This window comes from Pygocentrus nattereri, chromosome 11 (assembly GCF_015220715.1).
Source record: "Pygocentrus nattereri isolate fPygNat1 chromosome 11, fPygNat1.pri, whole genome shotgun sequence".
Classification (NCBI taxonomy): domain Eukaryota; kingdom Metazoa; phylum Chordata; class Actinopteri; order Characiformes; family Serrasalmidae; genus Pygocentrus; species Pygocentrus nattereri.
Window position 1 is genome coordinate 10,642,389 of NC_051221.1, and position 25,014 is coordinate 10,667,402.

The window sequence follows — 25,014 nt, forward strand, 5'->3', positions numbered from 1 at the left end:
CATGTTGGTTCGTTTGAAAAAGAAAATGAAAAGTGGAAAATGAAAAGTAAATCTTTAGCAGGTGGCGCTGACGTTCATTTACATTTGCCTTTTCATTCTGACAGTTAAAGCGCGTCAGCGCCGAAAACTGAATCACAGACGGTCACTTTGCTGTTGATTTATCCATTTTGCATTTTTATTTTAGTTTTGTCAGGTTTGCCGCCGATCGCTATGAGAGAGAAATAAGAATGTAAACATTGCATTTTGATTTTAGTTTTGACACGTACTCTACTTTTCACAAAGAAAAGCCAAAGCCAAAGTGAAGTTTGTGTTTTCTTTTGTCTGTTAGCTTTTTCATTTTAGATTTGGCCATGAAATACCAGAATAACAACTTGTCACAAACGGCTTGTGCTCATGTGAAAAATGAAATTTCATTTCATTTTCGAGTTTGGCAGGATATTTGTGTAGATGTTTGGAAAAAGAAATGGCAGAAAGAGGTTTGCATTTACATTTTATTGTTTTCATTTTCATTTCCTTTTTGGCTGGATTTGCCTCCCATAACTGGCTGGCTGATATATGGCTATAAAAGGAAAATGTGATTAAGTTCAGGCTATAACCTTTAGTGTAATAGAGCCTATACCAGAATGGACTGATTGTGCTATATTATTGTGCAGTATGTTTACACAGTTTTTCCATAAAGGAAATGAAGGGTGGAAAATTAAAAAAAATTCACTGCCACAAATTGTGTCACAAAAGACATGTACTCTTGCCCTCATAGACATCCTGCAACACCTTAGCAACCACCTGGGACAGCATAGCAAAGGCCTAACAACGCATTTGCAACCACCTGAGGTACAACAGCAAAGGCCTAACAACACATTTGCAACCACCTGGGGTACAACAGCAAAGGCCTAACAACACATTTGCAACCACCTGGGGTACAACAGCAAAGGCCTATCAAGAAATTTGGCTGATGTTTCTGTACCAAACAATAGAAGAGCATCATCACAGCTGTTCTGTGTTCGAAGACTTTTCGAACGAAATGGCCAGAGGAGCCCGAGGCTGCAGCGTTTAATGAATCTGAGAACGTGAACCAAATAAGTGGCCATGACCGAATACCCTGCCCTTTTTACGCTGAACTCAAACACATTCTGGGTGATGAGTCCAGTCGTCAAACATTAGAACTTCATAATCGCTCCTGTGATGCTGGCGAAGAGAAAGCCGAAAGCTCCGTGAGCGGCCAGTGTTCACTGGCCGTCATGATTGTTGACCTCTGGAAAGTATGTTCTTTTGCGCATGTGGGCCGGTTTAGGGGCTGATCTGTCCAGACTGATGTCGCATCAGATAATGTGAACAGCTAAACAGATTTGGTGATCACATGTGGGCCACTTTTACCTGCCGTGTAAACGTAGCCTATGCTATTAAAAGCCAACAGCAGTGTCTCTGACTTTGATTGCTTTAACTTTAAGAATTGTTGTCTTGCTTTGTCAAGACAACTTGAAGTTCAGTCACTTACTTTTCTAGTTATTATGTTGAAATGATGGCCAAAATAATTTGGCATCCTATTTTTATTTAGCACATGCACTGAAGCATGTGTAGAAGCGTGTGTAGTCATCTGTGGTGGATAGTTCCCTTCTTTTAGACCCCACAGTGGCCTCTGCTGGAATTCCCTGTAGCCTTACCATTGTGAATTCTGACCGTCATCAACCATGTTTCAGTTAGTGAGTTAGATATTTAGTTATACTCCACATATTTTAGCTTTTGATTACCAACAAACAATGTTATACATTTCTACACACTAAGCTCCAAAAACGCAGAAGCATAGGTTACTCGAGACTGGTCAGATGAAATGTAGTAGCTTATTATAGATACAGAGAACAGTGAGTGACAAGGATGTCACTGGTTGACTTGGATGAATCAGCTAAACCTGTTTTTATCTCTATTTTTAGATTTGTGTTAGAAACACTGCGGAGAAATGAGTGACTGCTTTCGGTCTTACCTTGAACGCTGTCAAAACTAGAGCCAAACATGTGACCTTGCTGGGGGGCTTTTTTGTTTGCTTTTCCACTAATCTATGTTCAGTCTTTCAGGCATTGATGATCTTTTAACATTATTAGTTGTTGTAATCAATCAGCTGCATATGCCTGTTTTGTTATTTTTAGCCTTTCTTTCTTGTTTTTATTCACGTGCTGTTGTGATTGGCGTTATTTAGGTCTGATAAATAATGGAAAATGTATAAGTGGAGTTATGTAAAGCATTAAAATGATTAATTAAATTTGAATCATTAACTTAAATCATCCATTTATGATATTGGTATTAGCCACAATAAAGGGATAATTATGAATTATCTATCTGGCGCAGAAATTCTCTGAATACATTCCAAGTGATTTTGGACCATTTCTTTTGGTCCATTCATCGTGAAATGCTCACATAGTGTAAAGGTGGTTTAAAAGGAATACAAATTGAAAAAATTATATAATTACAAGGGTTTGTTATGGTAAACATTTGATTTTTTTACATGTAACACATGCATATGGTCATTCAATTCCTATTAGTTTTTTTAGCACTTTTTGCTACAGACATTGTTGCAAAACATAGTTTATTCAAACTGTACATGACGTGTATGGTTAACATAAGCCATTTACCTATTTAATAAATTATTACACACTTCTATAACCTAAGAAAAGCTCGTTAAGGGGTTAAACAGCCTTTTATTGAATGTCTTTACTGACCCACTATTTTTTCTCCTAAAACAGCAAGTGGCCACCAATTAAAGTTGAAAACAACTTTAACCTGGAAAGGTTCCTTATTAGAAGTGATAAAGAATCTCCAGAGAGCTATTCTTCTGTAAATAAGCTCACTTAGCCCTGTGAGAGTAATTGTAGTCGTGTCATAATCACTTTATGCAAAAGCAAATTAAACCCTGTAAGGTTCACTGTAAACGTTGTACATACAACTAAGTTGCACTGGAGTTCTGTAATGTGAAGTGTCCTGCATCTCATGTGAAGCTCAGATGCAACCATCTCAACTTGCTGAAACAAGCTTCCTGGAAAAAATCTAAATACTGATAATGCATCACATGATCATCTTGAGCGATTGATGACGGGATCAACAGACAAGAAAAAAAGAAAAGAAACTCGACTTTATGACTTTATGCAAGGTTGGTTGTTTTTCATTTTGTCACTGTCCTGAGCCGAGTGAACAGAAAAGATAAGTGACACTTTTTCAATCCCACAAATGGGGAAGTTCCTACTCCGCATTTAACCCATCCGTGAAGTGAAACACCACATACACACTAGTGAATACACACACACACAGCACACTTGCTCTGAGCAGGGGGTCAGCCCTATCCATGGCGCCCAGGGAACCATTGGGGGTTAGGTGTCTTGCTCAAGGACACCTCAGTCATGGACTGTCGGCACTGGGGAACGAACCAGCAGCCTTCCGGTCACAGGGCCAGCTCCCTACCCTCCATCCCACGACCAAGTGTCTGGGAGCTGAAAGAGCTGGTAGAACTAGCCAGCTAATGCAGACAGCTGTTTAAATGGCGGCTTGTAGTGCTGTTTATCCTTATTAGCCTGCCGTTATCTTGATCCACATACATAGTTCATTTTCTCATGACGCTCCTTATTTTACACAGAGTGCAGATTCTGTTGGGAATCAAGTGGAGTTTATTGGCTGGTTCAAGAAACTTGTTCCAGAAAGTTGAGACACTTGCAACTGTTTGGCCTGAGTTGTAAGTGTGTTGCAGGACACTTTACATTTTGAAGCTCATGTGCAATTTAGGCTGGCTTTACACAGTGAAACTTCTATGCAACTAGTTGCTTGTTGTGAGCAGCCTTCAATGTAATTTCTGTGCAACTAAACAGTTACGCAAAGTAATCCGAAAGCAATCTAGATTGCATGCAGCACTTTTGATTAATTCACTAGTTAGCCAACGTATCAGCTTGAATTTTTGATTCACCATATTGTTCTTGGTATAAAGTCATCTGCAAGGTGTATCTAAGGTTTTTTATATATTTGAGGTTTTATCTGTTTGTTTGTTAAGCCTTTGAAAATGAATGTTTAAGTAGACAATATGGTTATAGCCAGCTAGATGCCTCACTATTCCTGCCCTAGAACCACATTTTTCAGCCTCCTTTTTTGTAGTAATTATTATTTGCATCTCAAATGAATTCTGAGAAAATTAGAGGGTATCAAAAGAGGAGAAAATGAATATAACTGTGTAACTCAGATCACTGTAACATCAGGCTAAGAATGGACTCTAAGTTAGCTGGCTAGTTAACAGTTGGGTTTTAGAGACTTTAGCTTTTAAAAGTTCAGATTTGTTGTCATGCTTCTGGAAACTTTTCAGTCGCTTGAAAGTATGCGATTTGACGTGATCACGTGATGCCTCACTGATGTTTTGATTGGCTTGATTGGTTTCATGAAACTCTTTCCAGAAAGTTGAGCTGCTTGCAGCTGTTGCAGCTGAGTTTCAAGTGCGTTGCAGAGAACTTTACGCTATGCAACTCAAGCACAGTTGAATAGATCTCAAGCAGCTTAAGTTAAATAAGCATTTCACAGCGTAAACCCGGCCTGTGGTCAGATACATGCAACAGATATTATCATGCTTGGTCAGCAGCTTACAGAAAGTGTTAGCCGCTCATTCAGCAACATTGCTCAAAAGAACGAGTTAGACTCATGCCTGCTCAAACATTTTCGAGGTAACATCGTCGCTGCTTAATCTTTGCATCATGATCACTCATTAAAAGACAGCTGCCACACAATGGCACTCTCCAGCTCCCGAAAACATGAACAGGATGATAAACGACGACAGCGTCAGTGTAAATATTCAAAGCACAGAGTGAAGAAAGCCTGAAAGATTTCCTGCGAGCGTAATCTTCCTCAGCCGTCGCAGAAGGGAGCATAATGGGGGCGGGCATTGTTGAAGCTGCTCCAGTTACGAATTCCCCAGTAAGGAAAGCCTCAGAAGTCATTAATCAGTTTCTCTGCTACACAATAAGAGTGTTCAGCAGTTACCTAAGTGCTCTTAGACTTACAGGTGAGCGAGATTTTTTGCAACAATACATTTTTATATTCTTGTGCCATAATACAGGGATCAGAAGGAGTTCTTATCTTTGTCACAATGTATGTTTTACCTTTATTTGTAAAGCTGATCAATAAACCATCTGTTATTACAATACAGTGCAGTCATAAGCTCAAATCATTTGCTCTCCTTGGCCAGTATGGTGTACAGGTAGAGACTGTAGCCAATCTGTTGATGCACAGTTTGTTTTAGTCATCTTCTAACCCTTCATCAGTGGTCAGTTTCTGACCACAGAGCTGCTCTTATCTGGAGGTTTTTGAGTACTGGTCCTCTCCCGACCTTCTGTCTGAAAAAACTAGTAGCAGCACTTGTAAAGAAAAACACTCGTTCCACCATCGCTCACATCACAAGGTAGGTTTCAAATGAAGTGGCCAGTGAGTAGAAGGACCAGGTAGAGGTTTATGATAAAGTGGCCAGGGAGTGGAAGTACAATGTAGGAGGTTCTAAGAAGGTGAGGTAGTGAGTGTTGATGACATCATGTCATGGTAACTACTCAGTATGTCTAAAAAGTAGGGCTCTGCTCCTCCAGCACTTCTTCTGAGGACCTCCTTTGCTGCAGTAACAGCCTCCACTCTTCTGGGATGGCTTTACACTAGACGTTGGAACATTGCTGTGATGCTGTGAGGATTTGATTGCATTCCGCTGCAAGAGCATTAGAGACATCAGGGATAATTGGTTCTGGATCACTCCAGCTTATCCCAGAGGTACTGGATGGAGCTTTATCACTCCAGAGAGTGCAGTTCCACCTCTGCTCGACATTGGGCATGGATATCTTATGTGTGGCTCATATGTAGCTGTTCCTTTGTACTGCATTCAGTGCTTTTCTATTGACATTCTAGAAGCTGTGCATGTGCTACTGGGCACATGTCAGCAATTGGTACCTTGTTGCCATGGAAAGGATTGCTTTGGGTTTATGATTTGGTAAATGAGATATATACAACCTTCAACCCAAACTATGATCTCATGGTGGATGAGAGAACTTGTCTTCAGACTAGGAGTCAACTTTAGTCATTTTTTTGTCAGAAGAGAAGCAGAGTAGAGAGGTCGAGATGATGAGCGCAGGACAAGTATGGCAAAAATTGAATGGGAAACAGGACAAATAAGAGAAACAGTCAGACCAATGGGGGAAGACAGAAAGAGAGTGAAGGATCTGCAGTATTATATGTTTTATGTGTAATATTAAGCTCACCGGACAAATATTAATCACCTGTGACTGAAACATACTCAATAGTGTGTAATATCTCCATGAGCACCAATAACAGCTGCAATTTGATTTGGCCTGGACTAGACACTTTTCTAGATATATGCAAAATGATGAGCAAAAGGCAAAACCTGGTTGTCTAGCAGCTCAGTGTGGGCACTGTGGTTCAAATGAACTGTCACCTCAACCAAAGGACTCACTTCCATGTAATTAAAACACCCCCAGAACATCACAGAGCTCCTCCAGCTTGAACCAGCCCTGCACACAGTCCTCATTGAAGGCTTCCTAAGGTTGATGAAGAACACGCCGCTGAGCATCATTCACATACAGACAGAAACGAGATTCATCTGACCAGGTAACACATTTCCAGTCATGAACAGTCTAATTTTTGTGTCTCTTCATCCACTGTAACCGGGCAACTTTGTGAACAGAAGTGAGCAAAGACCTCTTGTGAGCCACTCAGCTCCATACATTCATGGTATGCAGTTCTTTGTGGGGTGCTCTTTCAGAAACTGGTTGTGAAGAATCTGCATTGACTTCTGATTTTTATTCACAAGCAGTGAAACACACTGACAGTCCCGGTCCACCAGTTTCATCTATTGGTCACAGTTCTGACGAGAATTTCCTGTAGACTGGGATTTTTGCCACTGCTGGTCGACACGTATGACCGTACGCTTCAATACACCTGCAAATTCAGCTAGTTCCTTCACATTATGACCTTTGGCTGCCCAAATGCAATCACTCCTTTTTACAAATTCATTAACATCTGCTTTGTGACCCATTTTCCACACATTGAACAAGACATTCACTGCACTGTACCACATTTTCTCAATCTATGAATCCCATCGCACTCTCCACAGGCATTTCTAGGCTGATCATCCGCGTGCAACGTCATCTGCTGGAGCCTGAAGTTACTACCACATTAAACCTGCAAGGTGACTAATTTTTTGTCTGGGGAGCTTAAGTTCAGTATTATGTGTTAGAACTGTGAACAGTGTCCGAGTCAGATTACATGAATAGTTGAACAGCTGGAGTCGATGTTTGAATGCAGATAAGCATGCTTATGTTATTCTCTCTATTCAGATTGCCTTCTCCCTCTCCACTAGAGGACAAAACGTCCACCCAGGTGCCTCGGGCCAACTGGCCCTTCTGCTTCATCTAAAAGTCCTTGCCCTGCTGGCATGTACCAGTCTGGACATTTGCCAGTCCAGCAATATAACAATTACAAACAGCAGCAAGCTTTCAGAGTGAAGCTGGTTCTGGAGTGGCCATGGGTTTTAGCTCCAAACAAAGCCTGCCAAGTTGAGAGTACAGGGCACCTTTATGTACTGGCACTTCAGAGGAGAGATAGTGATATAACAGCTTTATTGGCAACAGGGGGGCTATTGATCAGGCTTGAGCGTTCAAAGAAATGTGCCCAAACCCTGTAGGTGTATATGCTTGTGCCAGTTTTCCTGCAAAATTAGACACTTAGCAGAAGTGATCTGAAGTGCGTATACTCTGCATATGCGTGAGTGCGCTTGTCTTTGTGGTTGACCCTGAGAAACTCAGGTTGTTAAATTGTTTGCCAGCAGAAAATGTGCTCCAGTTCTCAGCCAGAGGTAGGAAAAGACCAGTTTTACTGTTTTTACATTTACATTTTCATCAACATACATCTTCACCAAACATGCTCAGACAGTGCTTTTCATGTTCTTATGTGTCAGCCTGCCAAGATATTCCTGTTTAAGGGTAGGCTTGGGGTCACAGTTAGGAATAGCTAAGGTGCAAGTTAGACATTCAGTTGAGTATATCTCTGCTGTCGGAAGAAAACCTTGTGTCTCCACAGTGGTAACTTTACAGTCGAAGGAAAAAACGTACTTTACTTTCAGTATAAGTCAATGGAACCAGACATCTTTCCAAGTCATTTTGGGCAGGTTCTTTTGGACCATTCATCATCAAAATACCTGTCAACAACTCAAGCCTAATTTTTCTGTAGACATCCGAATATTTATGGACCTGGACATATTTAATTTCTAAGAAAATTCCTTATGGTCATGCAGGTTTGGTGTGACAGTAGCTATGTAGTATTAATAATTATTCATACATTTTACACAACACTGAGACTAACGTCATCCAACTGGGAGTAGTTTTACATGTTAGCAGTTCAGGGTAATTCGTGAGTTCTGAGTGCAAGCCCAGCACAAGAAAGCCCATGTTGGTTTTAATGCATGTGTACGGTAATTTAATCAACTCTGTCATCACAGCCCTTAATGGCGTTTTTATCACAGAAACTTAAATCATGACAACAATAGAACAATTTTTCACACAGGCTTACTTATTAGCTACATTAGCCTCATGGTTCCAGTGCTAAACTGCAGCTGCTAACCTTAACCCAGGGGTGCACAGTTCCGGCCCTGGAGGGCCAGTGTCCAGCACAGTTTGGTGATTTATCTGCTCCAACACACCTGATTACACTTATATGTTAATTGCCAGGCCAAGGGGGTGTGTTTCACTGGGAAAACCTCCAAACTGTGCTGGACACCAGCCCTCCAGGACTGGAGTTGTGCACCCATGCCATAACCCCCTAAGCCCGACCTTAACCCTGCTCCCAAACCTAGCTCTGATCCTAGTATTGGGAATAATAGTTTCACCATATAGCTTGATAACAATTTAAATGAGTGTAGCTAATCTACCAAACATCAAACATGTGCTGCATTTGGATTAAGGGGGAAAACTTGTACGTTTGATTTTTCGCTGGTCACAGCAAGGGTTTCTTTTTGAACTGCAAGCAAGGTCTGAATGGCTTGGGCCTTTACCCGGGGGGGCCCCTTTGTCCCTTTGTCCATCTGATCGCTCTGTGTACCGTGCTCTTCGCACTGTTGCTATGAAGCAGAGCTCCTGGGACACGGCTGCGTCTGTCAGGGCAAATATCCTGTTCGATGACTCATTGCTAGAGCAATCAGAGACGGAGGCGGCCCCAGTCCGAGGCTGGACGCTCTGTGCTGGGCCTGTCTCCTCCTGAGGACTCGTCCAGGCCGCTGTTATTTTCGTAAAAGCCAACAAAAGGTTGCTAAGGTAAACAAGCTCCTTAACGATAAACAAACAGTGACGATGAAAGTGGTGCAACAGGCAGGTGAGGGGCGTGAAGTTGTGGTGCTTGCATTCAGGAGGAGGGCACTGGGTTCAGCTACACATTCGCAGGTTTCTGTCGTTTTCCTGTCTGTCTCTTCTTGTGCTTTGATCATAATGAAATGGCACACTGGGTAGGTGAGGACATCAGTCATTCTGATTCTGTTCACAAAGAAGATTTATGTATACACTTCCAAACAACTCAGTTATTTATTCTTGTGTAGGTTATCACTCAATGTTTATCCAAGAAAATCGTGATTTTTATTCAGAATGTGTTCTGTTTCAGCAGTGTCTAATTGCTGCGCCTCACTAGGGTTGATTAGGTGTATCACAGTGGTTAATGCTTGTGTCTCCGCTGGTCGTATCTCTGCCTTTACGAATGTGTGGAAGACAGCATGCTGACTATAGAAGCCATTGTAGTAATACATCAAAGAATGTGTAGCAGGCAGCACACTGAGTATAGAAGCTGTCTGGTGTGTAAGAATACATACAGTATGTTGCTATGCACAATGTGGAAAGCAGCTTTGTATGAACACCATAGGTCACAATTGCCATAACCCACAACAGTTATGTACAGTATCATTGGGGATGCACAATAGAAAATAGTTGATTAGGGGTGGGAATCTCTAGGCACCTCACGATTCGATTCGATTAGGATTCAGAGGCTGCAATGTGATTATAAAATGATTATGGATGCAACATCTTTTTTTCTATACAGGATTTCTTTTTTTCACGGTGTGAGGACTTGGTACTTTTAAAGCAAAGTATTTGTAACGATTCACAATGCATCTACTTCCCATATCTTTTATTAATAAAACAAATGGAAGTGATGTGGCAAGTGAACTCCAAGGTTCTCATTCACTGCTCTTGTTTGGAGCACACGAGACACTGGCTGCCACTCATCTGTGATAAAATGTGCTGGGAGGTTTAAGACGAATGTTTGGGATGGATGGACTTATTTGCATTTATAAGCAGTGCAGTTGGTTTCCTAATACACAAATACCAAATCTGCAACAAGAGAGTGTCAAACACTAAAAAGTTGCGAAGATGAAGTCGCTTTTCTTTCGAATTGTCCCACTCCATCTCAAATGGTGCCGCATTTACATTCGGTAGAATTTAAGGTGGAACGGGAAAATTTGAATGAGAAGCTGAATTCAGCCTCGGAAAATAGTCAAACGTTGACAGACGTTTCACAAGAAAATATACAACTTTTGAGGGAAAGTGTCAAGATTTTTGTTGTCTTATGCACAGCATATGGTAGCGCTGTCGCCTTGCAGCAAGAAGTGCCTGGGTTCGATTCCTGGCCGGGTGACCAAACGCCAGACTTTCTGTGCATGTTCTCTCCGTGTCTGTGAGGGTTTCCTTCGGGGACTCTGGTTTCCTCCCACCATCCAAATTCATGCAGTCAGGCCGATTGGACGTGCTTAATTGCCCCTAGGCGTGAGTGTGTGTGAATATATGTCTGTCAGTCTGTCCAAGGTGTATCCTGCCTTCTGCCAAATGACAGCTGGGATAGGCTCCAGCACCCCACCGTGACCCAGAAGGATAAGCGGTGTAGATGTGTGTGTCTGTCCTGGTGAAAATGGGAGGAAAGTTAAAAGCTTAAAGCAGAGCAAAGTTAGTCCACATTTCCGTTTATATTTTTAGCCTATACTAGGACATCAGCACACACTGAGACATGCTGGGCATAACATGTTCTGGCTCCCAAGTTGGTTTGATTTTTGTTCAAAGGACAAAATGTCTCTTCCTAACATTTGGTTTGTGACTCCTGACCGAACCTGACAGGGGTCTCGTTTATCCAGTTGTGTTTTTTGTTATTTTTGACATTTTTTTAATCGATTCAGAATCATTCACGTCGCGATGCATAGAACTTTTTTCCCCCCATCCCTATTATTTATGCATAGGTAGTGATGAAGATGGGTGAAAAAAATTGAAATTCAGCTGCTAATCCTAGAATCAACACAGTTCTTCACCCTCTACTCCAGCTTTATCTCTTTAAGGCCAACACAAGACTGAGCTTATTTCTGCTGTTGAATGTACTTTTTTATAAACTGCGATTTCCCAGTGCTGTTGTTGCATTTATTTGATATGTATATATATATATATATGAGTTTCACTTAGTTTGTGTCACAATCATTTTATATGAGAAAGTGCATTCACTGGGCTAAACTTTGTTAGGGCTGGCCCAGATAGTTCCAGTGCTCGTAAAGTAGCCTCTATACACCAGTAGTATAAAGCAGGAGCTACTCTGAAATTAGCAGAATCAATCACAGTGGTGGAGCCAAGGCTCTGAGTGGTTTTTGTGCCTGTAAAAGCTCCCTCACAGAAATGTATTAGGAGAAATTGTTATAAATATGTTGCCTGATGCCTGGGACATTGTTTTATGATAGGTCTGACATAAGACTGTGGGTTAAAATGTCATTTTCTGGGACCATTCTTGGCAGAGAGGTACCTGCAGGGTGCTGTAAACCGAAATAGTCCCCAAAGAAAACTTACTTTTGCAGGTGTCCCACTATTTTACCACCATCAATACACAGATACGCACACACACACACACACACACACACACACACACACACACACACACACACACACACACACACACACACATCTATCCGCTTCTCCTTCTGGGTCGCAGGGGGTGCTGGAGCCTATCCCAGCTGTCATCGGGCGTAATGGAGAAACACCCTGGACAGGTGGCCAATCCATCACCAGTCATCATCAATATTACATATGACAACTCAGGCAGCCTGTGTAGGTTCACTGGTTGTTTTTGGATAGTAAATAAAACCATTATATGTTTTATAGATATTATTCCTGATGCCACCTTTACAAAGACGTCTGAGCCTCAAATCGGCGAAATTCCCCTGTAAATAAAAAAATTAAAAGTAAGAGGCAACATCCGAATACAGTGTGAGGCTCTCAGCTGACTAACGTTATTTACCTTTTAAAACTGCAACACAGATCTGAGGAAATAAAAATAATACATTGATCGTGTTTCCAGCAGAAATCTGCCAGTTATACGGTCTTGGCTCACAAGTGAGCATCACTAGTATTCTGAAAATCAACCCACTCAAGTTCAACTGCAACAAAACGTTTAGGTGCCTCTGTTCTGCTGGGCCCTGATGAGATTTCTGTGCTCTCTCTCTAGGTGATGGAATAGGTGATGTCTGAAGTACAGGGCACTGTGGAGTTTTCTGTGGAGCTGCATAAATTTCACAATGTGGATCTCTTCCAGAGAGGGTAAGTCCATCTGCACGCTGCCTGCAGGCCACTGTAACAGGGCTGACCAGTGTGTATGTTTTGTCACTGATTCAGACACTGATTTGAAAGAGCAACTAAACCCTAAGACCGCTTTTTCATTAATAGCTGAAATTCATTGTTCTGTAATAAGAAGACGTAGCAGCCGTGCTAGAAATGTGAACACATCTTTCCAAACTATGAAAATATCATTTTTATCGGGGTCGGTTGCACCAGAGTACGATGACACGTCACAGTATGCAAATCGGTCAGCCATCGCTACCGCCTCTTGATGACGTGGGTCTGGGGTTTAAGCAGATCACCTCTTAAAGTGATACTGTTTTGATCCCACAACCGGGGAAATTCCATCTCCGCATTTAACCCATCCATGCAAGTGAAACACCACACACACTAGGGGGCAGTGAGCACACTTGCCCGGAGCGGTGGGCAGCCCTATCCACGGCGCCCGGGGAGCAATTGGGGGTTAGGTGTCTTGCTCAAGGACACCTCAGTCATGGACTGTCGGCGCTGGGGATTGAACCAGCAACCTTCCGGTCACAGGGCCAGATCCCTAACCTCCAGCCCACGACTGCCCCAAGGTTCGACATTTTGTGCTTTGCCATTTTACGCATGCTGGCGTTAACGATGAAAAAGCTCAGCTCTGCTCCGCTGATATGCTTTGTCAGTCAAGTTTTGCCGCTCTGGTTGAAATTCTGTGAGTGCGCAGGGGATTTTTGACAGGCGGACGCGTCCACTAAAGAATATCAGTTGCATTTTAAGATCAAAAATGAAAGAAAATACACAAAAAAGCAATAAATACAGAACAATAGTCATAAATAGTGAAAAAATAATGATCTAAAGTTCTGTTAGTACATAAACATGACTTAGTGTTGTCGCTTCTCTAACACATCATCTCTTTAAAACTGCCGGTGAATCCACATTTGATCCTCTGAATGACATGGCTTAGCTGGAAAAACGGTAAACAGGGATGGAAATGATTTACCGATGAATCATAAACTGACAAATAAACAATGACATTAAATACGGGGCAGCTTGGCAGTGAAGTGTTGCTCAGAGGTGAATCATTTCATGTTTTGTGGTTAAACCGCATCGTCTCTACATGTAACCTCCTTCAAACAGGAGGCAGCTGCTCCAAACATACAGTCGTGGGATGGAGGTTGGGGAACCAGCCCTGTGACTGGAAGGTCGCCGGTTTGATTCCCAGAGCCAACAGCACTTGAGAAACTCTTGAGCAAGGCACCGAGCACTGCAGATAGGGCTTCCCACCAATCCGGGCAAGTGTGCTCACTGCCCCTAGTGTGTATGTGGTGTTTCACTGAATGGGTTAAATGCGGAGGTTAAGTGGCTAATAAGGGTCACTTAACTTAAAAGGACAGACAGAGTTCAGCCATCGTCTAAACTGCTGTCTTATTGTATTCAAAAAAGTTGTGATTTCATCTTTTGAATGCAACAGGGAAGATGAGGAGCACCCATGCCATTGGTTGTTGTATATGAGCTGATCTGCATGCTACTGCTACTGATATTAATGCTGAGATCTCCTGAACAGTTATTCCCACATCAGCAAACTTTTGAGGTTGTCCCTCCCCCTCCGATGTCCCAGTTTTTGCCAAAAGAAGTAAAGTCAAGACAGCAGTTGATGTAACATTTTATTCATGCTCTGACTGGCACATTTGAGTCATTTGAGTCATTTTATGAACAATTCTGACTTCTTTTCAAGCCAAATTGGTACTGGATTTTTATTTAACTCGAAGCTCACGCTGTGCTAGCTGAGTGAACGTATGAAACACACTGGCACATTTCCAGGACTTTCTATCAGTCAATATTGCAATTTATAAAACAGATAGTTCTGGTCCTAAAATCTGATTGGCTGAGCTGCATCTGAAGCTATTGTAAAATCCATGATATACACTCTGTACTACTGGACCACAGCATGAAAAACCCTGTTGTTAATGGATTAGTCTTTGATTCTCATGCTGCTCACATTAAGCACTGAGTGAACTGATGAAGTGAGAACCGGTTTTCTGTTTAAACTGATGGACTGACGACTTATGTTCTTAACTAGAACCAGGCTGGTCAGTCAGCTAACAGGCTAAAAGAGCCAACAGCCTAAACAGCTCCATCATTAATATCACAGGCTTGAATTAAAGCACTTACAGTAGGATTTACTGAAAATGTCACTTGAATGTCTCATACACTTCACATGTCCGTGTTTCAGTCAGAAGTCGCGTCAAACTCAGGCTGAATCCCAAACGGCCCCGTACCCCCTAAATAGTGTTCTAGCTAGGAAATATTCTAGCCTCTACAGACAAGGGTAAATGTGTCTGAATCCCAAATCACTATTTCTTAGCTGTGCTTTGCTCTGTTGGGCTGCAGGATCCAGTAGTCAAACTCCTACGTAGTGCACTATGTAGGGAGCAGGGAGCCGTTTGAGATTCAGCCCCAGCGTGAGAAGAGGGCGCCACTGGATTGGTGCTAAATAAGACACATGGTGGATATTTGATGACCAAAAGTACGTATAAAGCATTAAACAGGGCTGTTAAGTGGCTACATTTCTTGGCTGAATACTTGATGGCGATTATTATTAATAATAAATTCTTTTCTAAAAAATGTGTGTAATCATACTTTAGGTTGGCCACCGTTTTATAAAAGCAACAAACTACTTGAGATGTTACCGCAATTTTATCACAGGGATAAAACGCCCAAGAAAACACTTCCTTGTGATCAATCCCGTTCACTCGCTCAGAAAAAAATCATAGACCCTGTTTACGACTGTCCGTTTCACGCATTCTTGAGTTATAGGATTACAGTTGTGTAAAAGTTTGCGCTCCCCGATTCAATGACGTGTGGAAATAAACGAACACGTCCTTTACAGAAAACACACTGCTGCACATTCTAATACACAGCTACTGTTCATTTTGCTGAATTTAACATATTGGAGGAAAAATAAAACAAAAATTGTGGCCTGTGCAAAAAATAAGGCACATATTTGATGTTAGATTTTTTTTACAGTGTGTTAAAGTGAATATAAGAATTGTGCAGTAAAAGTCTTAGAAAAATGGCATATTTAAGTTCCCTGTAGACAATGTATCATGTAATTAGACCAAACTTTTGCATATTAGATTATTCACATTTAAGCTGCGAATGAACCCAGATTTAAGTCTAACAAATTCAGACCACCTCAGGATGTCCGAGACACATTTTAGATGGATATTCTACACATGTAAATGCATCTCTCCAAGTCACATTTGACTACCAAAACCCATCCCAATACAGTGGCGGCTCCGCCCTCTGCTGGGAAGAGGCCGCTCACTGGACCGCCGCTGCTTAAAGTCGGAAGCTCAACATTTCTCTTTCTCTTTTATTGGCCTACCTGACAATCTGTTTGGCTTAAATAAAGTTTTGGTTAAGCTTAACTTCACCTGATTGTTATTCCGTGTCTAGCTATAGTAAGTAAGTGATACTTTTTTGATCCCACAACTGGGGAAATTCCACCTCCACATTTAACCCATCCGTGAAGTGAAACACCACATACACACTAGTGAACACACACACTAGGGGGCAGTGAGCGCACTTGCCCGGAGCGGTGGGCAGCCCTATCCACGGCGCCCGGGGAGCAGTTGGGGGTTAGGTGTCTTGCTCAAGGACACCTCAGTCATGGACTGTTGGCCCTGGGGATTGAACCAGCAACCTTCCGGTCACAGGGCCAGATCCCTAACCTCCAGCCCACGACTGCCCCTCTATATATATATATATATATATCGCTGCTGTCCAAAGAAAACCTTGTATCTCCGTTTTTGTCGTTTTTCAGTTTTTGACATAAATTGATAATGTGTATTCTCCTGTACATTATATGTAAATTTCATAAAGACTGGGCCAAAAGAAATGAACCAAAATGATTTAGTAAAAACGCCTGGTTCCATTGACTTACATTAAAAGTAACGTGTGTTTTTTCCTTCTCTTGTAAAGTTACATTTTGGAGATCCGAGGTTTTTTTCCGACAACAGCGATATGTTCCATTATGACAAGGTTCCTCTTACTTATACAGGAGAATAACCGCTTTAAACAGCCGTCTCCTGGTGGGAAAACGAACAACGCAATGCAAAATTGTAGTTTTTTAATCATAATTCCATCTTTTAAGACAGAGAAGATGAGGAGCCACCCAGGCAACTGGCTGTTGTGTGTGATGTATGTTGTCATTTGCTTGCAGCATCTGCATTTTAATCAGACTAACAGGAGACACATTTGACTGCTCTGTAAATCCATGCATTGAAAATTAGCATCAGCTTGCCGTCTAGATGTGTAAATGAGGCCACAGAGCATCTTTTACACAGTGGTAGAAAACACGGTAGCACACGGAAAGAATTCCGCAATCCATTTTACTGAGACACGCATGCATCGTAACTCCTCTAGTGGCAGATTTGAAGAAGTTTAAGGAGCCATTGCCGAATTCCCAGAATGGATCGCCAGTGAGACGGTCGCTGCGACAGGGTTAAAGAGCTAAACTGGCAGCGTAAATACTCAAAGCTGCATTGTGTGAGTCAAATCGGGAGTTTGTCTCAACGCACTCACAATAATCAGATTCTTCCTCTGAGAAGGTCCGAGGAAAAGCCCACGTTATGAAATGTTCTTCAGCTCAGAACTCTGAATTATACTCTCTCTCTCTCTCTCTCTTTCTCTCCCTCTCTCTCTTTGTCTGTCTTCTACCTCTGTCTCTCTCTCCCGTCTCTGTCTCTCTTTGTCTCTCTGTCTCTCTCTGCTCTCTTCCTCCCTGTATCTCTCTTTTCTGTCTCTACCTCTCTCTGTCTCTCTCTTCCCTCTACCTCCTTCTGTCTCTCTCTTCTCTCTACCTCTGTCTCTCTATTTGTCTTCCTTCTCTCTCTCTCTTTTCTGTCTCTCTCCCTTCTCTCTCTCTACCTCTCTCTGTGTCTCTCTTCCCTCTACCTCCTTCTGTCTCTCTCTCTTCTCTCTACCTCTGTCTCTCTCCCTTCTCTCTCTCATCTCTCTACCTCTCTCTGTTTCTCTCTCTTGCTCTCTTACTTACTCTGTCTCTCTCTTTGCTGTACCAACCTGTCTCTTTGCCTGTCTCTCCCTTCTCTCTTTCTGTCTCTGTCTCAGCTGCATTGTGTGAGTCACATTGGTAGTTTGTCTCAACGTACTCACAATAATCAGATTCTTCCTCTGAGAAGGTCCGAAGAAAAGCCCATGTTATGAAATGTTCTTCCACACATGCAAGTACACCAGAACATGAGATACAGCTTTAAAAGGAAAAAAGCAGAATTTTTAAACAGCATGAATCAAATGAGGTGCTACATCAAAAGTAAGAGGTGACTGGCTTTAGCTTAGTGAGTTGTACATAATGACATTGTGATGTAAGTGTGATAAATTGGTCGGTGCTGCTGGTTCCAGTCGTGCAAAGCACAGTGTATTCCGTGTAAAAGTGCCACGTAAGAGCCGAGTCCTCCAAGCACAAGTATCATTCAGTCATTTTCCTTATTTCCATGTATTTAAACGGGTTACTTTTAACCAGCAGTATTTTAGGAAGACCCAGGGAAGATAGTCTTAGTGTTACACAACAGCACCGTCACATATTGAGAGTGAAGTTCCAGCGCACTCCTCCTCCTCCTCACTGCACTCGTTTTAAAAACAGCATTCCTTCCTCCATTCCTCCAGCTCATCCTCCCATTTCAGCTCCAGACCCTGTTCGCATGACAGCTGGGTATAATATCACATGACTGAAGCACAGTAAAGGTCACCCATAATGCCATGCAGTGTGTGTGTGTGTGTGTGTGTGTGTGTATGTGTGTGTGTGTGTGTGTGTGTGTGTGTGCGCACTCAGGGATTAAAAGCTGCATCTGGCTTCAACTGGACACACACACCAGCTCAGAAATCTGAATTTTACTCTCTCTCTCTTTCTCTACTTCTCTCACTCTCTCCCTCTCTCTCTTTGTCTGTATTTCTACCTCTGTCTCTCTCTCTCTCTCTCTCTCTCTCTCTCTCTCTCTCTCTCTCTTCTCTCTACCTCTCTGTCTGTCTCTCTTTTCTCTCTCTCTCTCTCTCTCTCTCTCTCTCTCTCTCTCTCTCTCTCGCTCTCTCTCTTCTCTCTACCTCTCTGTCTCTTTTCTCTCTCTCTCTCTCTCTCTCTCTTCTCTCTACCTCTCTGTCTGTCTCTCTTTTCTCTCTCTCTCTCTCTCTCTCTCTCTTCTCTCTACCTCTCTGTCTGTCTCTTTTCTCTCTCTCTCTCTCTCTCTCTCTCTCTCTCTCTCTCTCTCTCTCTCTGTCTCTCCTTTACTTCCCTCTGTCTCTCTCCCTTCTCTCTCTCATCTCTCTACCTCTCTCTGTCTCTCTCTCTTGCTCTCTTACTTACTCTGTCTCTCTCTTTGCTGTACCAACCTGTCTCTCTCTTTGCCTGTCTCTCTCTTCTCTCTTTCTGTCTCTGTCTCTGTCCGCCTGCCTCTCTCTCTCTCTCTCTGCTCTCTCCTTCTCTGTATCTCTCTTTTCTGTCTCACTTCCCTCTACCTCCTTCTGTCTCTCTCTCTTCTCTCTACCTCTGTCTCTCTCTTATTTGTCTTCCTTCTCTCTCTGTCTCTCCCTCTCTTTTCTGTCTCTCTCCCTTCTCTCTGTCTCTGTCTCTACCTCTCTCTGTGTCTCTCTTCCCTCTACCTCCGTCTCTCTCTCTCCTCTCTCTACCTCTGTCTCTCTTTTTTTTCTCTCTCTCTCTCTCTCTCTCTCTCTCTCTCTCTCTCTCTCTTTCTGTCTCTTCTCTACTTCCCTCTGTCTCTCTCCCTTCTATCTCTCTCATCTCTCTACCTCTCTCTGTCGCTCTCTTACTTACTCTGTCTCTCTCTTTTCTGTACCAACCTGTCTCTCTCTCTGCCTGTCTCTCCCTTCTCTCTTTCTGTCTCTGTCCGTCTGCCTCTCTCTCTCTCTCTCTCTCTCTCTCTCTAATTGGGGAGAGCTAAACCGTTTACATGGTAAAATCGCCTGGAGAAAGAGTGTTTTTTGTTTTATTTATTTTTTTAACTGGCCGTGTGTTTTTTGGCCTGGAGCTGAACTACAGCGGAAATGGAATATTCTGTACAGGAATCCCTCAGTATAGCAGAACAAAACGCAGCTGAATCAGGAAAGCCGGACTGAATGTATGAACGATGCCATAATAGAGCAGAATCCCGTTAAGTCTGTATAGAGGCCAACTGCAGTCATACAGTCTGTGGGCCATTAATCTGCTGAATTTTATGGCTGATTTCCTTGCAGCCAACTTGATTGATGGCTTATTTTTGGTGGACTTATTTTACCATGAAGTCTACTATGAACTGCACCATGAACACCACCAAGAATTCTACTATGAACGCCATCGTTAACACCACCTTGGGTTTTATTTGTGTTCTGTTTTCAGGCATCAGACAGCTGATCTGATTTAGAGAGATATTCAGAGACACTGAATGCTTTGGACATCTGGTTCCTGTCATCACTACTGTGAAAGATTTTGACTTAGTTTACATCTCTGTTTACATTTAATAATGCAGATATTTTGTAAAATCTGTGGAATTCTCCTTCAACCAGTCTATTCTAGTGTATGTTAGAAACTGGTTGTAGTGTAAATCGCTCTGTGTGTGTGTTAATGTAATTGACTGTAATTATCTGTAGTGTAAATCTGTGTAGTATTAATATTGATGTAAGTGTTGAACAACAGCAGTGTTGAACCGGTTCTCTGGTGCGTAGCGTGCACCAGCTCGGGTTGCTCTGTGGTTTTGGGTGCAGAGGAAGTGATGAAACAAAGAGACGGAGGGGAAAAAAATCAATATTCAGACATTTCATGCTGACCGCAACGTGGTCCCAGCCAGAGCTTGAGGAAATCCCTTCGGGGAGAGAGCGGTGAACCACTCATTATCCACACAGGCCGAAGAGCTCTCCGAGCTTTAGTTTGTGAAGTATCAGGCCCCAACACTGATCAGCTTAGTGCATCTCTTCTGCAAAACTCTGGATTATGTTGGAGACTGAATTTCTGGCTTCGCTGCTCCTCACAAACATAACTAGAGGTGAAAGATGGCTAAAATTACTCCCCTTCATCTGGAAGAGAATCTTTCCTTGGCCAAGTTGATAAAATAGCCTGTGATCCTTAGACAGTTTCCCCCTGAACTCCTGGACCCACTTACACTGACGGAGAAGCTGCCGAAATAGTGTTTTCCTCATTTATCTCATACTTAGCCCTTCTCCCTGTTCTGGAGTCTCTCACAGCGTTTAAAAGCACAGAAGCCCACCAGCTCTTCACATCAGAGTGGGTAAAGGATCCCATGGTGTTGCATAAGGAGGAGAAAAAACTCTGATCATAGGAGAGAAACAGCACCAGCTTATTAACACAGATGTGAGCAACGCTAGCCTTTAGAGAACTTTAGCTAATGCTAACAGCCGAGAGATGAACAGTCATCCCCCTAACGGAGCTGCAGGCCGCCGGTATGACTTTACTCTCTGTTTCTGCAGATTTAAATGACATCTGAATGGAGAAACATAACTGTTAAATATAAGACCGAATGTCTTGGGTCGGAAAACAACGTCAACGTGTTTCGACAGACGTGATTCTGTGAGTTTGCTAGTTCAGCTAGTTCAGAGTTCAGCTTCAGTCCTGAAACTGTGTAACTGTGTTTTCCTGGTTAAAATTCCTGATATTAGTAGCTCAGTAATCCCTTCTTGAGCTGAACGAGGTTTGAACAGCAGAGAGAAACACTGAACAGTGCAGCGGCTCCAAACCTGGAGTGAAAACACTGAATTAAAGGTCTGAGTGTCTCTCGGCTTCGCGCCTCGCACTTGAATCGTTCCTAAAGCACAGCTAATGGAAGGCACTGCGCAGCGCAGTCACTCCCTGATTCGGTCCTCACAGTGGCGGCCACTATACAGCGTGACATCATGTGAAACACAAGAATAGCACTAACCAAGTGTTAAACTCTTGATCCTCCGAAGACAATGTGGTGTCAAGCAGAAATGAAACAATTCTAATTAACTTCAACAGTCTTACTACTGCACTGTCAGAAATGAAGGTACTGTGCTTGGATTTTTCATACGTCAAGGAGCGAACAGTGTAAATGTACCCTCCAAGGTACAACAGTGCTTTTAAGGTCCACCTGTGTACCATAAATATGTTTTTTTTTTTCTCAAGGGAAAAGTACATATTTAAACCTTTTCGTAATCTAATGTTTAAAAGCAGAACAATAAAATAAAAAGCCTGGAGACGTGATGGGGTGTGTGGAGTCGGTACAGCTTAGAAAATACACAGGGTGATTCTTCAAGAATTCAAGAGTGAATCCGTCATAACTGTGCAGTGTGATTTTTGTGGGCACTGAAGCTCCAATAGCTCAGAGCGTTCGGCGTTGGTACCATGACACTGGATGATCTCCGAAATCGCACTGAAAGAGCCGCGAGTGCAGCGACACCCGACATGCTCAATCCAGTATGGGATGAGTTTGACTGTGGAGTTGATGTTGCAAGCTGTCGTGCAGCTGGAGGAGGTTCATACTGAGACTAATAAACTTTATGCTCATTTAAACCAGTTTACAGTTTACAGCATCGTTCTATAATGATTTAGAAGTGAAAAAATAATATTGAAATGATGAGATGAGTCTTTTTGAGTCACCCTGTGTAATTGCAGTGGAATACAGTACAATTATGATCTCTAACTAAAGGTTTAGTACCTTTTGTCTCTGAGAGTGCATGGTGTGCAATACCTGTCTTTCCTTCTGTTCATTATCAGAGAGATTTGTTCATTCTCAACGAGTAGTGAAGGCTTGAAGGTAGAAATATTGAAGGCTTGAAATATTTATGTAAACATAGTGGGACCTGCCCTGCAATGGACTGCCTGTCCACGGTGTATCCTGCCTTCCGCCCAGTCACTGCTGGGATAGGCTCCAGCATCAACCCCCGCGACCTTGAGGGAGAAGCGGCTTGGAAATTGGAAAGTGTGTATGTGTGTGTGTGTGTGTGTGTGTGTGTGTGGTGGGACCTGACTGGTTTGGTTTTCAAATATATTTCCCAGAGCTTTTAATGAAGCTTTAACATCTGGCACTACTATTGCATTGTGTCTGTTTATCAAAATGTACTCTGTGTATTGTGAAAATATCTTTAAGTAATGTGACGTGATGTTTTTGCCATATTGCCTGCCCCAGTACAGCGTATCAGTTGAGGAGAAGAATGCTTAGTGCAGACAAAAGCATGTTTATGTTTCATTTTTATATTAATTCATATTCCACACACAACCAAAACAGTGCAATATGGAAAGTTTATCCAAGCCAAAAACATTTATGATGATGTTTGAACGCATTGCTTGATGAATAAAGTTAACACAGAATTTAGAGTGCTGTTTATTGTATCATACTATTTTATTCTTTATTTCATTCGTCTGTGCTGTTATGCATTTGAGTGTTGTGCCTAATTCATGATCATTTGCTCAGCACTGTTAGAGGCTATTTTGCCCTATTTTGAACACTGAAGTATAGTTGGCTTAGTGGGTGAATGAAACACACCTCTGGCTGCTGCAGTGGATTATCTCAGAAACTAAAAAGCTCCACAGATGGCTTACAGCACTCAGAGTACTTAACCCTTTCAAGTCTCCACTTAGTATTGTTGTTCTGCTATACATTTAATGTACACTATATTGCAAAAAGTATTCGGTCGTCTGGCTTGACGCTTTCCAAAAGGTTTAGGACGCTTTCCAAAAGGTTTAGGAGTGTGTTTATTTTTTGACCGTTCTTCCAGAAGCGCATTTGTGAGGTCAGACACTGATGTTGGACGAGAAGGCCTGGCTCACAGTTTCTGCTCTAATTCATCCTTAAGGTGTTCTATCAGGTTGAGGTCAGGCCAGTCAAGTTCTTCCACACCAAACTGGCTCATCCATGTCTTAATGGACCTGCTTTGTGCACTGGTGTGCAGTCATGTTGCAACAGGAAGGGGCCGTCCCCAAACTGTTCCCACAAAGTTGGGAGCATGAAACTGTCCAAAATCTCTTGGTGCTGAAGCATTAAGAGTTCCTTTCACTGGAACTAAGGGGCCGAGCACAACTCCTGAAAAACAACCCCGCACCATGATCCCCCCTCCACCAAACTTTACACTTGGCACAATGCAGTCAGACAAGTACGGTTCTCCTGGCAACCGCCAAACCCAGACTCATCCATTGGATTGCCAGATAGAGAAGCGTGATTCGTCACTCCAGAGAACACATCTCCACTGCTCTAGAGTCCAGTGGCGGCGCTTTACTCCACTGCATTTGATGCTTTGCATTGCGCTTGGTGATGTAAGGCTTGGATGTAGCTGCTCGACCATGGACACTCATTCCATGAAGCTCTCTACGCTGTTCTTGAAGGCCAAATGAAGTTTGATCTGAAGGCCAAATGAAGTTTGGAGGTCTGTAGAAAGTTGGTGACCTCCGCTGAGGGGCATAGTGCGCAGTCGCTCTGTCATTTTACGTGGTCGACCACTTCGTGGCTGAGTTATTGTCGTTCCCAATCGCTTCCACTTTGTTATAATCCCACTGACAGTTGACTGTGGAATATTTAGTAGTGAGGAAATTTCACGACTGGACTTGCACAGGTTGCACAGGTGGTGTCCGATCACGGTACCACGCTGGAATTCACTGAGCTCCTGAGAGCGACCCATTCTTTCACTAATGTCTGCAGAAGCAGTCTGCAGGCCTAGGGGCTCGGTTTTATACACCTGTGGCCATGGAAGTGACTGGAACACCTGAATTTAGTGATTTGGATGGGTGACGGAATACTTTCAGCAATATAATGTATATTACGTAAAATGTTGAAATTAGGGCTGTCGCTATCAATTAAATAAGTAATATAGTGATTATTTTAACATTTGAATAAGTAATGTATGTTTTTATTTAATCTTAAACAATAAAAACGACAGCAATCATATATTATTTAGAGACTGCACATTTTATTGTATTCACCATTCTATAGAATTAAGGCAAACTGTAGTTCCACACACACACACACACACATTTAAAAAAGAACAATACATTTTTTTTAGATATTTACAAAGATTATGATATGCTCTTTATGATATGATATGCTCTTTTTAAACCCATGGCATTAACAGACATAGTAATAAGCTGAATACATACAAAATCATTTATTGAGTGCTTTCTATGGGGAGGATGTCTATCTAAACACTGATTAATTAAACAAAACCTAATGTTTTACAGACCCGTTGAAGTGTTAAATCGATGAAATGTCTCAGCAGCGATGTCAGTATTTGAATACCGGCAAGTCACCTGGTTCACCACTTAACTTTTTGCATAATCAGACTGGACACTTTTTCATCCAGTTCAAATCGTAATGAAATCCCTCCTCTTCTTCTTACAAACACGAATGTGGTCTGGATT

General features: G+C 42.3%; 1 protein-coding gene across 1 annotated transcript in view; it reads left to right on the forward strand.

Moving 5' to 3' along the window:
• The window catches only part of fam135b (family with sequence similarity 135 member B), a 131,323-nt gene that overhangs the window by 27,407 nt on the left and 78,902 nt on the right, over positions 1-25,014 (forward strand). The window contains exon 2 of the mRNA XM_017711962.2: positions 12,529-12,620. Coding sequence (XP_017567451.1) covers positions 12,544-12,620 — 77 coding nt within the window. The 5' untranslated portion in view covers positions 12,529-12,543. The remainder of the gene's footprint in view (positions 1-12,528; positions 12,621-25,014) is intronic.